The 15,325-nt window shown below is 46.3% G+C and overlaps 2 protein-coding genes across 3 annotated transcripts in view; one reads left to right on the top strand and one right to left on the bottom strand.

Annotated features, from left to right (window-relative positions):
• The window catches only part of LOC135904424 (xaa-Arg dipeptidase-like), a 141,017-nt gene that overhangs the window by 4,768 nt on the left and 120,924 nt on the right, over nucleotides 1-15,325 (bottom strand). Inside the window, exons 1-5 of one of the 2 annotated variants that reach the window (XM_065435222.1) lie at nucleotides 7,506-7,734; nucleotides 5,220-5,365; nucleotides 3,956-4,105; nucleotides 1,687-1,828; nucleotides 523-765 (exon numbers count right to left, since the gene is read on the bottom strand). In XM_065435222.1, coding sequence (XP_065291294.1) covers nucleotides 523-765; nucleotides 1,687-1,828; nucleotides 3,956-4,105; nucleotides 5,220-5,365; nucleotides 7,506-7,734 — 910 coding nt within the window. Of the gene's footprint in view, nucleotides 1-522; nucleotides 766-1,686; nucleotides 1,829-3,955; nucleotides 4,106-5,219; nucleotides 5,366-7,505; nucleotides 7,735-15,325 lie in introns of those variants that run through there. The other variant, XM_065435223.2, reaches the window with a different exon arrangement.
• On the top strand, nucleotides 7,609-14,765 carry LOC135904423 (PI-PLC X domain-containing protein 1-like). The gene is made up of 4 exons (XM_065435221.1): nucleotides 7,609-7,744; nucleotides 9,949-10,137; nucleotides 10,962-11,043; nucleotides 11,580-14,765. Exons 3-4 carry the CDS (start codon nucleotides 10,962-10,964, stop codon nucleotides 12,815-12,817), a joined length of 1,320 nt encoding a protein of 439 aa, XP_065291293.1. The 5' UTR covers nucleotides 7,609-7,744; nucleotides 9,949-10,137; the 3' UTR covers nucleotides 12,818-14,765.

The raw sequence follows: 15,325 nt of genomic DNA, 5'->3' as shown, positions 1-15,325 counted from the left end.
CAAAGGGTGTAACTTTGCCCAAGAGTGAAGGCATGTTCTTTTTTCCTTGGGAACGGGCACCCCCTTGCACTCTTAGGCAAAGCTACACCCTTTGGCTTGTGTTAACCCACACTCTTAGGCAAAGTTACACCCTTTGGCTTGCCCCTCCTGCCACACAACAATAATCGTTATCTGCCTTGATGCGTTTCCTTTCTTTAACGCTGCGAGTCCGGTAGTTTCCAGTAACGAACGGCACGCGCGTTATCAACATAGAACAGTTTACACCCTTTGGAGTGCCCCTTCTGATAATGCGCGTGCCGTTCGTTACTGAAAAGTTCCGGGCTCACAGCGTTAAAGAAAGGAAACGCATCAAGGCAGATAACGATTATTGTTGTGTGGCAGAAGGGGCAAGCCAAAGGGTGTAACTTTGCCTAAGAGTGTGGGTTAACATTACAGTGATGGCCGGGAAGGTGGCGCCATCTTCGTGGCGTCAACGCTCGGCAGTTTATCAGCGCATATAGCAAACGAACGAGAGGTTCATACCGAGCGCGTGGGCGTGCTTCCGGTACGCTCTCGCCATGGCGTCGTTGTGCACCACGTGCATGTACGTCGAGCGCCTGTCCAGGTGTGCCGTGCAGCCCGTGGCTTCGGCTGCAGCCTGGAAGCAGGCCTCGACCCTTCGCTTGAGCTCGACCAGCTCTTCGGTGCTCGGAGCCCGGACGAAGTAGCTCATCTCCGCCTCCTCGGGAATGACGTTGGGGTACCTGCCGCCATTAGTGATGACGCCTGCGCGGGCGGGGTACAGCAGCTTATAGCAATGTCTAACGCGGCAGTCACATGTTTGCTTTCAATGATTATCGAAGCCAAAGGGTATTGCAATCGGTAAGATTCACTGGCTCCGATTCCGTGAGCTTGCACAATTGTGTCAATTAGAAACGCGCGTAATAATGGCCTTGGGTTTCAACGGTCATTGAAAGCCAGTGTGTGAAGGTGGTGTTAGCAAAGTGTTTATAACATGATTTGAATCTTACAGCGTGGGAAAGGAGTACGCTTAAACTAGTAGGGTGCACGTGTGAAAGTTGTGCGTGCATCATTCTTTGCGACGGTCCCTAAGCTTTGAGGTCCGCAATAAGCATTGCTAGTTCTCCGTCAGAGTGAGCGAGAAAAAGTAAAGAATATCGCTTGCGGAGGAGGAGAAGAATGCAGTATTTGTGGCTCCCGATTGTAATGTATGAATTTGGCATCTATTTTTATCCGTTCTGTTTTCTTTTAAAAGGAAGCTTTAGCTCGCGCTCAGCTTTGATATCACTACCCATTTACAGGTGAAAAACATTAATGTTAACCTTGGCCAATAAACCGCAGTAAAAACTTTAAAAAAATTTGCGGCCTCTATAAGAAACACGGTTCCTGCGTCCGGAACGCTCAGGGAGTGGCTATTATGTTGAGAGGAATGTGTCTCTCTGGGGACAAAGTAACTGTCTCGGTCACAGCGGACACCGGTACCATTCTGCTGCAATAAAGAGGCCCTCAGAACTCAGCGTTTCGAGATAACTTTAGCCTTCCGAGAGCCGAGCATGCCCAACTGTTGCCTAGCGCTTCAGTGCTCAATTAGAGCTGCCGTCGCCATTCCTTGCTATCTTGAAACGGCGTGTACAGACTGCCAATTGTACTACCACAGATGAAGTACGAGAGGAAGTGGCGCTGTACCATGCACCCGAGTGGTCGGCTTCAGCTGCTGCCGAAGCAGGCCGATGTTGACGTACGAAGCGACGGCAGCGTCCAGGGCGTTCACTCCTTCCCACGGCGACGCGGCTGCGTGAGCTGCTTTACCTTTGAAGCGGACCACAAGCTGGCGATGGAAAAAGAAAAGTTCAAAAGTCTATTTCGGATGAATGGACGTAGAAACGTAGAAAAGTATTTTTATTACTTGTTACGGACTCGCTTCGACAACGTTTTGTAATTTCGTGACCTTTTATTTCCTCTGTTGTTGGATTTGTTGGCTAAGATTTCAGAATGAGTGTAGAAACTGAGAGGGTTTGTCTCGACAAAAGTCCTTTTTTGTAACATTTTGCAGACTCGCTTCGACAGCGTTTGGTAGCAATAAAAACAGCGCTAAACGATGGGACGAGTGAAGGGACACAGACAACAACGCTGACTAACAACCAAAGTGTGTTTATATAGAGCATATATATGCTGACTGACGGAATAAACACACTTTGGTTGTTAGTCAGCTCTGTTGTCTGTGTCCCTTCACTCGTCCCGTCGTTTAGCGCTGTTTTTATTGCTCGTAATCATGACCCAACCAGCCCAAATGCGTACTCTTTAGCGTTTGGTAATTTCGTGACATTTTAGTTCCTTTGTAGTTGTTGTTGTTGGCTAAGATTGCAAAACATCTGGCCCCCTCACTGGCTACACCTTGCACATTTCACAACTATGTAATAAAGAAAAAACAAAAGAACGATGGATAAGCAAATTTTGTGGCCCTCGAAGTAAGGCTACACATAAAGAATAGGCTAGAATTTTACTCAGTTTTGCCCAATGCTACATACAAGCGACGAATGCCTAACGATACTATCACATTGTTAAAAATGTCGCTCTTTAATCTATCAGCAGTTAGTGGAAATAAAGTTACAGGTACTCAGCAGAAAAAAAGGCGGACTCAATGATAGCGGTCGCCGTACGTGTATCGCACATGTAATTCGGAGGCTCATATCGTGTGAGAAGCTCATTTCTTCCTTTTTCAATGCCTTTCAGTTTACCACTAGTACCAAGACAAACGGATATTTGCCCCTTATATGGAATCATTGGAAAGTGAATTGAACATAGAGTAATGAAATTCTTGCCGGTATTATTTGCTTCAGCGTCTATAACGTGGCTAAAATCGAACTCCTCACGTTGTTTTGCCTCACCTGAAACACCAGGCAATATAATTTGTGGACCCTTCAATACGGCACGTCCTGCGGCCAATATGCTTATTTGGGACGTTAAAACTAACCACCAACATTATAAAAGAAAGGAAACTCTAAAATGCGCCTGGAACTGCTGGTAAATACTTAAAAATATCCTTGTAATTATACCATGCTTTTGTAAACGAAAAGAAGATGATGAGGAGGATCGCACCAACTAGAGGTTGATGCAGCCCTGTAGAGGCAATCTGAGCGTTCACCATGCTACAAGTATTTTTTCCTATGAGCGCAAAGAAGCTGCAACATGGGCGGTGAGATGCGCGACCACTGCGCCACCTGCACGCAGTGTGACCAATCTACACTCTAAAACAAAATTACACCCTTTGTATTGTATCTTACCACAGAACAATAAACCTGTCAGGTCCGTATTTCCTTTCTTTAACGCTGCCAGCCCGGTACTTCCCAGTAACGAACGGCATGCGCGTTGTCAGCATGACATAGCATTCCCGACAGGAATGTAGCGGGCGCGGTGTTTTCTAGAAAGGAAAGCAAACAAGGCAGATGACGATTATCGTTGTGTGACAGATATACACCTCAAAGGGTGTACCTTTGTCTAGGAGTGTAGAACGGGGGCCGCGTTATTCCCCTCTGTTCAGGCTAGTAGTGGCTGATGCCGATCTTTATTCATGTATTTTCGCTGTGCTCTATATGTAGGAGTATGCTTGTTGAATATGCGACAATGGGTGACGTTCTGAGCGTGTATCGTGACGAGTGTAAGCACTTGCAGCCCCAGGATTAATCGAGATAGACCCGTAAACTAGCGAGACATGACACGGGACTCTTTACCTGACACAGTCGATGGTTCGTGTTGCCTTCTCGCGTAATAGTTCGATGTCTTTTGTTTTATTTGCATGTAGGATTCATTTGCACCATCCCAAATAATCAATAAACGTGATCACTATCAAAAAGTTGATATGAATTAATTGAGCAATCATTGATATCACGGTGCGCTCTCGTGCACAGAATACCTTATTGTTTTTGAAATGGTATGCTGCCTTGTACAGGCCCACCTGATCTGTCGCTGCAAAGGCAGCCGTCAAGATGTCCACTGGAAATGGGTGAGACATGAGTGCTGCGTCGATTCCCGCCAGGGCGCCCTTTCGTATCAGCAGCTCCTTACCGCAGTGACTCTCCTCCGCAGGTGTGCCGAGAACAACCACCTGTCAAAAAAAAAATAATGAGAGAGAGAGAGAGAGAATGCACCAGTACATAGGGGCTAAGCTGGCACACTGTAGACTTCTTCCGAATAAAACGATAAATGAATATTCTCAAGAGTTCGAACTTATTGTTTGTACTGAAAAAGAACCCCTCCTCCGAAAAACTATTTTCCACAGTTACATCACCTAAGCAAAAAAAGAAAAGACAAAACAACATCTCTGTAATAATTTTTTGTCATATATCCAGCACTCCACTGTACCCAGTCAGATATTCGAACCACTTACGACGCTTTAAGTTCTATACTAGGGCTGGTGGGCGCTTTCGTTGCCAAGGGTATTATTTTCTCGGTTGCACTGGCTTTCCTATTTTGTATATAGAGTATTAGGAAAAGCATGACTCCCTCCTGCAATTAAGGCATTTCACTAGCTCTGCGCCTGCTATATTTTACTTGACTGTGACGTATAACGCCTTTCGTAGCCAGGGTCTTCCAGAGAGTCCTTTATTACATTTCTCCGTCATAGCAGGTCTCAATGAATTAGTTAAATGATTCTAATCGAATGGCAGGGACATGCATAGGGCTGGTAAGAATATCAGACGAACTCAGCAATACAGCACTTCTACGTTATTCGTTGTTTTAAAGAGTAAACCTCGAAAGCAAACTTTATGAATGTGGTTTGTTAGAATCGATGTTGGCGTTCGCGGAAACTCAGTTACAGCGGACTCAAATAATTTTAGACGGCGTCGAAACTCGTGGAAACGCCAGTTTCAAGCAGTTTTCATTTATCGACACACACACACACACACACACACACACACACACACACACACACACACACACACACACACACACACACACACACACACACACACACACACACACACACACACACACACACACACACACACACACACACACACACACACACACACACACACGCGCACGCACGCACGCACGCACGCGCGCGCGCGCGCGCGCGCACACACACACACACACACACACACACACACTATATCAAGTGAGAGGGAGAGAGAGAAGGAAGACATATGACGTTCTTTTATCATAGGCGTTTCGATAAGGGTTATTCAACATTTAGTGACAAATGCGCTAGTGCGTACTTTGCCACGAATGTCGCGATGAGTCTTCATCGCCGCCTGCACGGCAAGCGCCGCACCCACGGAGGCCTCGGCGATCAGGTTATGTCCGCAGGCGTGACCAATGTCGGGCAAGGCGTCAAATTCGCACAGCAGTGCTATGCAGGGCCCTGCATCGTGTGATTGAAACGCAGAGATGCAGCGGGAGAGGTTTTAATGTATAAGAAAGGGAGAAACATGTTGGTTTAGAGAGGTGCAGGAAGTGTTAGACCGGCTGACCACCTGTCATGACGTGTACTCCAGATGTTCGGCGAGGAATACATGCACAGTGATTGCAGAAATACATAAACTGCACATTCACCCAAGGACACGCATATACAGGATAAAAATGTCTTAAAACATCTGAAAACCTGTAGATATAAGAAAAACTTCGCACCTTCATTGCGTGCGACGCGAACGCAATGTTTGCGGACTGAACCAGAATGTCCCGGAGGTCCAAGCTTGAGCTGTGGTGCTTGCTTGTACACGCAAAGTTCAGAGGTCATTACCAATTACCTCTGGACCCGCATTGGAAGTGGAATTAAGAAGTAGAGTTACTAGAGCGCTGACATGAGGCAGCATGGGGTAATACTGAGCATGAATGCGCTTTGATTAAACGAGAGGAGCAGAAGAGCACCCCACACAGCTGGGCCATTACATTCATGAGTGCCGGTAGCACGACAGTAACTAAACCAACAGGTGAAGAACACTCTACCACAAGAAAGCGCCACTCTCAGACATGCTGTTCGAACTAATTCTGCCACGAAATTGCAACCTGTCACACAGTACGTTAGTACGTTACATAGTCTTGTGCCACTGCATGTTGTTGCGGCTCGAGGTGGCGTTTGGACCAGAACACTGGCTCCAGATACGGAAGCCCACTCTATGCAGGAGCATATTAAAGGTCTCAGTTCACGTAAGGACACGTGAGCACCACCCACTGTACCAAAGGTCTCCGCTTTTAATATGGTCCTACTGCCTAAGTGAATAGACTAGGGAATCTGATGACTGTATCGCGGCCAGTCACGATCGTCAAATTGGTCGCAATATCCCGCCCATGATATCGCACTATTCCGTAGAACTACGTTTCCGATGTTGTATTTTCGCCCCCGCATATTTAGAAACCTGGGAATCCTACGTCGAAGCCATTACCATGGTAGCAGTCGACGTTAGCCCTTTTCATCAATTACTCCAGGTTGTCAGGTTCAGAGAGAATGGTCTTATGTTGACCCGACAACAGATGTCAACACTGACAACTGTCAACAGTTGTCAACACGACAACAGATGAACGGGGGGGGGGGGGGGTTGCCTCGCGGTAAATGTCTAATTATTGCCTTTGGTCGTGTTGAGACTTAACAATGTACATAAGGCTTTCTGAATACACAGAGAGAGAAAGCAAGGAGATGAAAAGTAGGAAGGTCAACGAGACAAGAGTCCGGTTTGCTGCCCTACATTAAGGGTCCCATTTGCTACCTGAACTTGAGGCGGACTTCGACCAAGTGCAGATGCTTGTAACAATGACCAGCTCCAATTCCTAAACTGCGGCAGGTGCTCTGATGATCTATGATTAAATGAGCAAGGTCTTGTCAATATAGGAGCTCATCGGAGACTGTAGCAACACCTTGATTTGGGCGACTGGGTTCATGTTGAAGGTGTTACACGTTTTCTGATCTCCCTGAACTTAAAACCTAAAATCTTTTTTTTCTCGAGCCCGATATGTCAAAATCGGATAAGCGGTCACTAAAGCTTGATTCACACGACGGGACGCGTAGCCGATTCAGGCTGCCGCAGATCTTGTGGGGCACTTTTGCGAATGGCGTTATTCGGCCGCACTGAGCTACGTCATGCTCATCCGCAGGTTGAACCGGTCATCGGCCTTGTCGCACGAATTCAGCTTACATGTACCGGAGAGTGTTTTCTCGGTCGATGGCTAGCGCATTCGAAAGCATGGTGCCAACTGCTGTTCTGGAATGTACATTGCATATGGAATTACGTTGAACGTTCACGTTTCGCCCGAGTGCCCGCAAATGTACGTACCTTTAGAACACGTCAGGTCTGCGTGGAGAGAACGCTAATGATCATCAAACGTTTTCCTCGCGTTTTCTTGTTAATACCCACGCTTCACTGCTGCTGTCGGCGGTAGAGGCAGGCATAAAGGAGGGCAGATGCGGAATGACAGGTGTACGTGCCACCGAAAAATGCGCCCGTCGTTTTCATCACGCACACAATGAGGTCCCCCCCCCCTCCCCCCCCCCCCCCGCCCCGTCCTACCTTCTGCCCCGCCAGGAGCGTGAAACTCCGCCTTGAACGCTGTGTCCAGGAGATAATTACGCGTCACGTGGAAGCCACGTTGTTCCAAGAAGCCTGTAAGCCAGTCGTGGCATTGCACCTCGTTCAGAGCCAGCTCGGGATGCTCCCATACGAAACGACTCAGTTGCCACAGGTCTTGCGAGTTCGCCTCGACGACGTTATGCACGAGCTCCTTTAAGTCCGCGGCCATTGCTTTCACGGTAAGTCGAGACTCGTCTGGGCTCCGCGCGCAGGGTGAGGGATATATCCTGAGAAATACTTTGCCGCATAGGGTTTTCTTGTGCTCGCCGGTACTTTCTAAAGGGCGGGTCAGGGCGTCTTTCATGTGCCGAAGTCGCTATCACCACATGGACAAAGGACGGCGCAAGCCGTCATGGGGACAACCTCCTCGACAGTTTGGAGACCAGACATCTTATCGAGGCATATCTAGCAAACGTAAAGAGAACAAAGCTATGACCTCCAAGTGCGCCGGATTAGCCTTCTGCCCTTTTTGTGCAGTAAAATAGCAGTCCGCGTTTTTTCAAGAGAACAGTCGCTTGTGTTTCTTCAATTTTTTTTTGTTCACAGCCCAGCGAAAAACAACCGCATATTCTTCCTTACACTGGAAGCAGATAAAATGGCTGCACAGTACAGTGCAATTTCAGAAGCTCAGGCTTGCGCGAGGTAATCAGGCTCAACATATTCCAAGGCGTAGGCTCATAGACGCAGAACCAAGGTTGGAGGAACACCATTTGGTGAAGTAAAAACTGTATATTGCATTGAAAACGTTGTCATCGACAAATAATCACGATTAAGCAAGTTAGTCTACAGAGATTTGCACGAATTTCTTGTCAACGTGTAGTCAGATATATCAAGTATATATGTAACCAAATGAGATCTGTGGCGATCTGCAAGGTGTAAGAAGCCCCATGAAAAGAAAAGTTGACATTAAAAATGAAGTATGGGCTGGGGAAAATTTCTTTTCCACTGCGAAGCTGTCTTTCAGGGAAACCCGCACATGGGGTTTCCAATGTAGCTGCGTCCTACTTTTGAGCAAGTGCCAAATATTTCGTTGTCCATGGATTATCAGGCACATAAAGTTTATATGGTATCATGACTAAACCATCGAAAACGCAGGAGTATTAGACCATATTATGCGGTTAGGACGAGTCGCACATAGTATTTACGAACAGTTACGAGCAAGATTGCGTTGAACATCGAAATCATCAGACCAGAAATCAGCCTTGTACTCTGCCACAAGCTGACCATTGCAGCAGAGAAATATTTTTGTTCTGGCAATAACTTGTTTACTAATGTTTAGCATGTGAGTGTAGTCGTCCCTGCTTTCCTATCGATTGTAAACATGAAGTAACCGGTAAGTACGCAAGGCTCTCACGCGTGAACTGAATTGCGCATGTGCTCTCTGATTAGATAATGCCAGTTACAAACTCAACAAAGAAGTTTTAGCGATCAGCCATCATTCGATCAGTCATCAACAGCCAAGTGTGTAACACATGGCTGTTGGTTCTGGCGGTAGTCCGACCAGATGTCTGCTTCTTCGAACGTCCTGTAGGACTGGATTGTCCAGGGTGCCCAGTGAACAGTACTTATACCAAAGCTTTTACGGATGTGATGGCTTCATTTACCATGCGAATGGCGAAAAGGGAAGAGAAAGGAAATGGGACGGTGCGAAGCTTATTGTTGTTCTTGTTCCTTAATGACTTGGCGCAACCCTCCTTCGGTGATCGGCCATTAACTGGGCGGGGCAAGGGTTAAATAAAATGTAATATTTATTTTGAGAAATATGATTTCAATAAAAACGGGTAATTTGGACTTTTGCAAGTCGAAAGTTATGTGAAATAGATATAATTTCTATTGTATCTACATACTACACGATACACAAGTTGCATTACGATCGATTACCAATCCCTCGCGCGCGACATTCTTCTACTTCTGCGCTCGTGCAGCGCCACGTTAGAATACGCACAGACGCAGAGTGCTCATTACAAACTTGTCGTACTTAATTGCTCTCTATACATAGATACCCAGTGGCATGTACCCGGTAACCCAAGTTGGCTACCATGCCAGACCGAAGTCAGCAGCCAGTTGTCTATTCTGACACACAACCAATGGCTCTTGTTGCGTGCTCGGAAAGACAGCCCATACCTAGTGGTCAAAGCGAGGTAGACAACTGGGGTCTCTGGAGAATGTGAGAGATGTTAGATGCCGCAAAGTTAGTGAAATTCTGAAAGAACGTTAATCGCATTAAAACAAGTACCGGTAATTCTATTTTTGGGGAAGCGATTCCGCGGGCAGATCAGTGACTGGACTAATTGAGCCGTTATGTTATGCATTGTAAAAAAAATATATTAGTGTGCACCCCACAAGCATGGTTTCACGATAACTCTTGTCTCCCTTCCCGCAGGAGCCCCGCTATCATCTGTTCACGAAGGCATCCACTTCAGGAAGCAATCGCTGCGTGTCATCCACATCGGATGACGTATCACGATAAGGAGATAAGAGCGTTGCTCAAGTTTGCCGAGAGAAAACGCTGATCATCAGACACGTGCGCTGTGCGAAAGAGCGCGTATCTCCTTTTCATCGTCGTCCAAAGGTACGCTGATACCGCTTTATACTCTGCTTGAAGCATGGATATAAATCTAAAGAAACACCGTGCATCATTTTTATTAACATTGTTCTGAAGTGCACCTTCAGAGCAGTGTTAATAAACTTTTGGCTTGCTTGCAGGGCGGCACCCAGAATTTCGCTACAAGTACTTAGCAGCCGACACCTAGTTGACTCGCGAAAAAAAAAGTGAGCTGAAGATTTCTAAAACAACAAGGTGAATAGTCAAATAATTTTTGCTTACATACCGTGTGTAGCGAGCGCCACGATTACGACGTAAAGTACACGCGGTATCAGCTTCGTAGATGCGCTTAGTGCTTTGCTTTGAAGCCTTTGAAGCAAAAGTGTTGACTTGCTGAAATTTACGAAGTCGTGCTACCGAAATCTTGCGCGTTAGGTGCAGTGAAGCCTTACTTGACAGCTTTATAGCAATTTATTCGAAAACGAAAAACGAAAAAGAACTTTTTTGTTTTGATTGATGAAATACCACAACAGAACGTTCACTTGCATAAATTAATGACACAAATTGCAGGCTACCTAATAATGTTTGAAGCGCTTTTCGCTCCCATACTCGGTAACACCCTGCCAAGTTTAACGCAGGACAAATCGTGGTTTACGTGCTTGGAAGGGTGATACAATATAGGTTTATCTTTGCGCCTTTCAAATTGGATATTAATCTGTAACGATTGCATACTTTCGCCCCTGCACGAAAACCAATGCCACACTGACAGTCGATGAAGATGTGGGTGTGATTCTGTGAAGCTCAATAAAATGTCAGCACTACTTAACAAATTAACTCGCTTTTCCTTGCAGATGTATTACGATACGAAGGCCAACTACGTCACGGGTGTGGTCTGCCTGCTTATTTTAACCTCAGTTCACGTCCACAGTACAGGTGGGTACATAAATTTGAGTAACTTCTCTATCACGAAGAAATGAGCGCTTTGATATCCAGTGCGAGATCAGTGAGGCCGCTAATTTATACTCTAGCTTTAAACACTGAGATAACTACAGTCTGTCTTTTCTGTAGTGAACTGTTAAAGTACGTTTAAATTCTATACTCGCTCATTAAACATAATGAGTTCCTGGCGCAGTTCCATAGTTGTGATGCAGACGATGTGCACGTACAAGCGTCCCGCGTTATGGTGAGGCACGAAAGTTGGCGCTTAATACGTTGTATCTTTGGCCAAGGTGGTATTTCATATTAGCAAGATTTTTTTTCGCAATGAACAAAAATCGCTGTCTTCCTTCCATTGTCCTCGTATTTTCTCGGAACAACAATTTTCGCTATTATAAATGTTTGGCGATATCCCCCTGAGCGCCATATGCGAGCCGCCATTTTACGCTAAGTCTTATGGCTAGAATTCGCGCTTAGTTCTGATTCCTGAATCACATTGGTATTACTTTACTGTGTTCTGTTTATCACTGCAGGTTTAAAACAGCGCGGCGTATATCTCACGGTGTCGTCATACGAAGGTGCACTCAGGAAAGCAGGTCACTTCGAGGTCAACTGGTACGGCGTGGACGTCGACCTCCTCAACAAGACTTTCGTCGCTCTACTCTCGCAAACTCCGAGGTCAAATAATTGGAATGACGCACAGCTGTACCCCGTGAAACAAAGCACTGGGCGACTGACGACGTCGGTGAAGTACCCGGAATACAGCACCGAACGAGTGATGACCGGAAGTTGCCTCGGGTACTGGGCCGTCCTACTACAAGTCGACGTCACCGAGAACAGCAGCGTAGTCATCGAATCATCCTGCCTTCGCGGGCATCCGAGGTGGATGCGTGAGAGCTGCTGCCACTTTTCTAATCTCAAGCTCGACGAGCTCTTTGTGCCAGGGACTCACGATTCCGCCATGTACCGCCTGAGACGAGACTGGCCCGTGGGGGACTTCATCTTCACGCAAGACCAAACTATCGCCCAACAGCTTGCCTTCGGAATCAGGTCTCTGGACTTGAGAGTTGGGTTCGTCGACGGCGTGTTCTGGATGTTTCACGATAAGTTCAAGGCACAGGTTACGCTGGAGGCTGTTCTGCGGCAGGTCCGAAGCTTCGTCGAAACCATGGGGGAAGTTGTGTTACTAGATTTCCACAGGTTTACTCTTGGTTTCGACCGCTACATCGATCCAGTCAACGAACGTCATCGAATGCTTGTACAAATGATTGTAAATACCCTCGGCGAACTCGCGGCACCGAGAACACTGTTCAACAGCACACTTGAAGACTTACTTGGTGGATGTGGTAAACAGGCAAAACAAAATAAGCCGACCGTGTTTCTGATGTATAACTACGACTACGTAGGTCCCTACTCTGAGTTCCTGTGCCCGGGAGTAGTTCAAAACTGGGCGGACGCGCAAGATCTCAACTATCTTGTAGAATACCTCGAAGAAAACGCCTGCAAGAAGTTCCCTGGAACTTTGTCTTCGGCTCAAGCCGAGCTGACGGTCAAGTTTCCATCCCAAGTAGACACAGTGCGCGAGTTGGCGGAAATTGTCAATTTCAACGTGACAAACATGTTCAGGGAGCGCTTTTGGAAATGCACAAACATCGTGACGAACGATTATTTTCTGGGCAGTGGCACTGTTGAACTGGCCATTGAAGCTAACAAGTACAGGGGAGAGATAAAAGGAGGACTGAGAAGGTGTGATGGTGGTGTCTTGCCGTGAAGAACGAAAAATACGTCTTGAAAAGCGACGGCCGAATTCGCCACATGCTGAACGAGTAACGCGGGGTTCTCGCTTGTGAAAACGTTGCTGCAAGTAAATATACAGCGTGACAAGAACAAAAAAAACTTACTATGCACACTTCTTCAAGTGACCTTGCTCCTAGATGATTATAATTCCACTATGTGGTGACCATTGCGCTCTGAAAATAATTACATATGCAAAGAACGATCCTACAAACGTCGTTTGTGAACTTTAGAAAATTAAGAAGTTTTGCGTAGCAGACACTTGGGAATATACTATCGTGGTATTCAATTGCACAATAAATGCCTATGAAAATGGGTTCTAGAAAATCCAGCTTCAGCAAAAAAAGCTTGAAGTGCAATTATTACCCCGTATTAGAGCGAAGTGAATATTAAGCATGTAAAGTTTATTGAACCAAGTGTTACATAAAACAATTGAAGTTAATGGAATATTCTCATTGAGCATCTTGGATTGATGTGTTAGCGCCACTTAACTGCGACCAACAAATAGTATCCGATTTTCTCTCGTCTTGAATTAGTAGACGCCTTCGTTCTCGAGGAGAAATCCAATAACGTGTTTGCAGCGCACACCGTAAGTCAGTTTGTGGCGAGGGAATAAGTATCTTGAGTTATTTTACGGCCGTAACAGAAATGGTCAGCGCCCTTTAGTTCATAACATGAATGACCACACTATTTACACCTCAGCTGGTTCACACCTTAAGCGGCAGCATGCACCAAGACCGTGAACTACTGCCACCTGTACGTCTTGCACTATGAAGGCACGCTTAGCTTTTCCGAGACAATGATGTTAACGAGACACTTCAGTATTGTACGTTGTGCTACGTGTGGGCTATGTGTGTGCCAAGTGCATATATGTCCTGTGTACATCAACTCATTTATCATCGAGTGCACATGGAGTAGCTTGATAGGACTCCCGCTAGGCAAACCTTTCACATCTTTTTTTTTTCTTAAATAGCCTGTCTTCCTCTACCTTATTACGAAGAGGTTACGCATATTGGGCCCATACTGCAAGTGAGCTAACATATTCTGAAATCGCGGTGAGGCCTTTCCTTACCTATGCTTGCCACCCTGACCCGAAATGAAAAAAAGCCTAACTGACTTGAAAAAAATAAAGGTACTAAACTATGGAGCTTTAGGTGCCAAAATCACGATCTGATCACAAGACACACCGTAGTGGGGGACTCCTTAACAATATTCACAAGCTCGGATCCGTTACGCTGCACCAACATCGAAGCACACGAGCTTTTTCATCGACGGCACGAATGGCTCGAAGCGCGCTGGCGCCGTCTCCATTGCCGTTGTCGTGCAGTGCCGATATTGACGGCACACGAGCGGCCGACGCGTGGAGGGTTAAAATGCCTCCAGAGATACATAGTGCGTTCGGCTGCGAAATCGACGAGGACGCAGAGTCACGTTGCGCTCAATTGGCTCTGCTGGAGCCTGGCCAGCGTTCTACTTCCCACTGCTAGCATCAGTGCTGTGCGCACACAACTTAGCGTTTCTGTTGAGCAGGCATGCTAATAGCAGGAACAGTAGTACACGCCGAGCTAAATCTACTTAATCATTTTTTTAGGGGGGGGGGGCACTGATGAACGGCGATGGTTTCTGCGATTTCCTCCCGTGCACTTATGAGTGCGAGGCCTGCACCCCGGTTGACGGGTCTCCTCATCGTCCCAGCTTTCCAAGACGCCTTCAGCGCAACGCTAAAGCTCTCCATCGTTCTCATCGCTTCGCCTTGGATGAAGCTGCATTTTTTGTTGCCCTTTTTTGGGGCATTTGGCCCATGTATTAATCTACGCAACTAAGACTATGCGTTATTCATTATTCCGACAACGTTAACAGCCGCTCATCTGGCGCAAAAAAGAGACTGGATAAGTGATTTTAATAAACTGGTACTAATTATCATGGCTCCTGTGTAGTCCCATCCGTGATGCTCTGGACTCAATGTGCCCTTCATTTCAACGTTTGTGGAAAGCAACTAGGAATCATTACGGAGAGACAGATAATATCGATACCCCTAAGTCTATAATATGTGACCACTAAGCTTCTGATCTTCAGGTAACATATATGGAAGTTGTCAAAAATCACAACGTGCGTTCTACATGCGAAGCTATACTCCGTTTCATACATCAGGTGCAACGCTGTGGAGGCTAGAGATAAATTTTGCAGTAGCTGCGTTCACACTTAGAAACAGTTGAGTGTATTTTGACCAGTTTTTGTGAAAATGTTCTTTATCCTAGGTCAGTTCTGAATGAAGATAAGTCTTTACCTTTAGAAGCAGGCAAGCCATGCGCTCATTCGACTGCTAACACGCTATTTTATATTAATTTGCTTTTAGTTGTTTTTTTGCAACCCGTCGCGACAGCCTCACGTGCATTCTCGTGCGAGCAAACGCCGCTGGCGCCCAGCGAAGCATAGGCGGAACGCGCGGAGTTATAAAATTTGGGGACCGCACTTCTTGCGTAGC

This window comes from Dermacentor albipictus, chromosome 7 (genome assembly GCF_038994185.2).
Source record: "Dermacentor albipictus isolate Rhodes 1998 colony chromosome 7, USDA_Dalb.pri_finalv2, whole genome shotgun sequence".
Classification (NCBI taxonomy): Eukaryota; Metazoa; Arthropoda; class Arachnida; order Ixodida; family Ixodidae; genus Dermacentor; species Dermacentor albipictus.
This window is presented reverse-complemented; position numbering and strand designations above follow the sequence as displayed.

Excerpts from the sequence above, each read along its gene's own strand:
- LOC135904423 (XM_065435221.1), top strand. The coding sequence starts at position 10,962 with ATGTATTACGATACGAAGGCCAACTACGTCACGGGTGTGGTCTGCCTG. Across the intron at positions 11,044-11,579 it reads AGTTCACGTCCACAGTACAG|GTTTAAAACAGCGCGGCGTA; the intron begins GTGGGTACATAA and ends TTATCACTGCAG.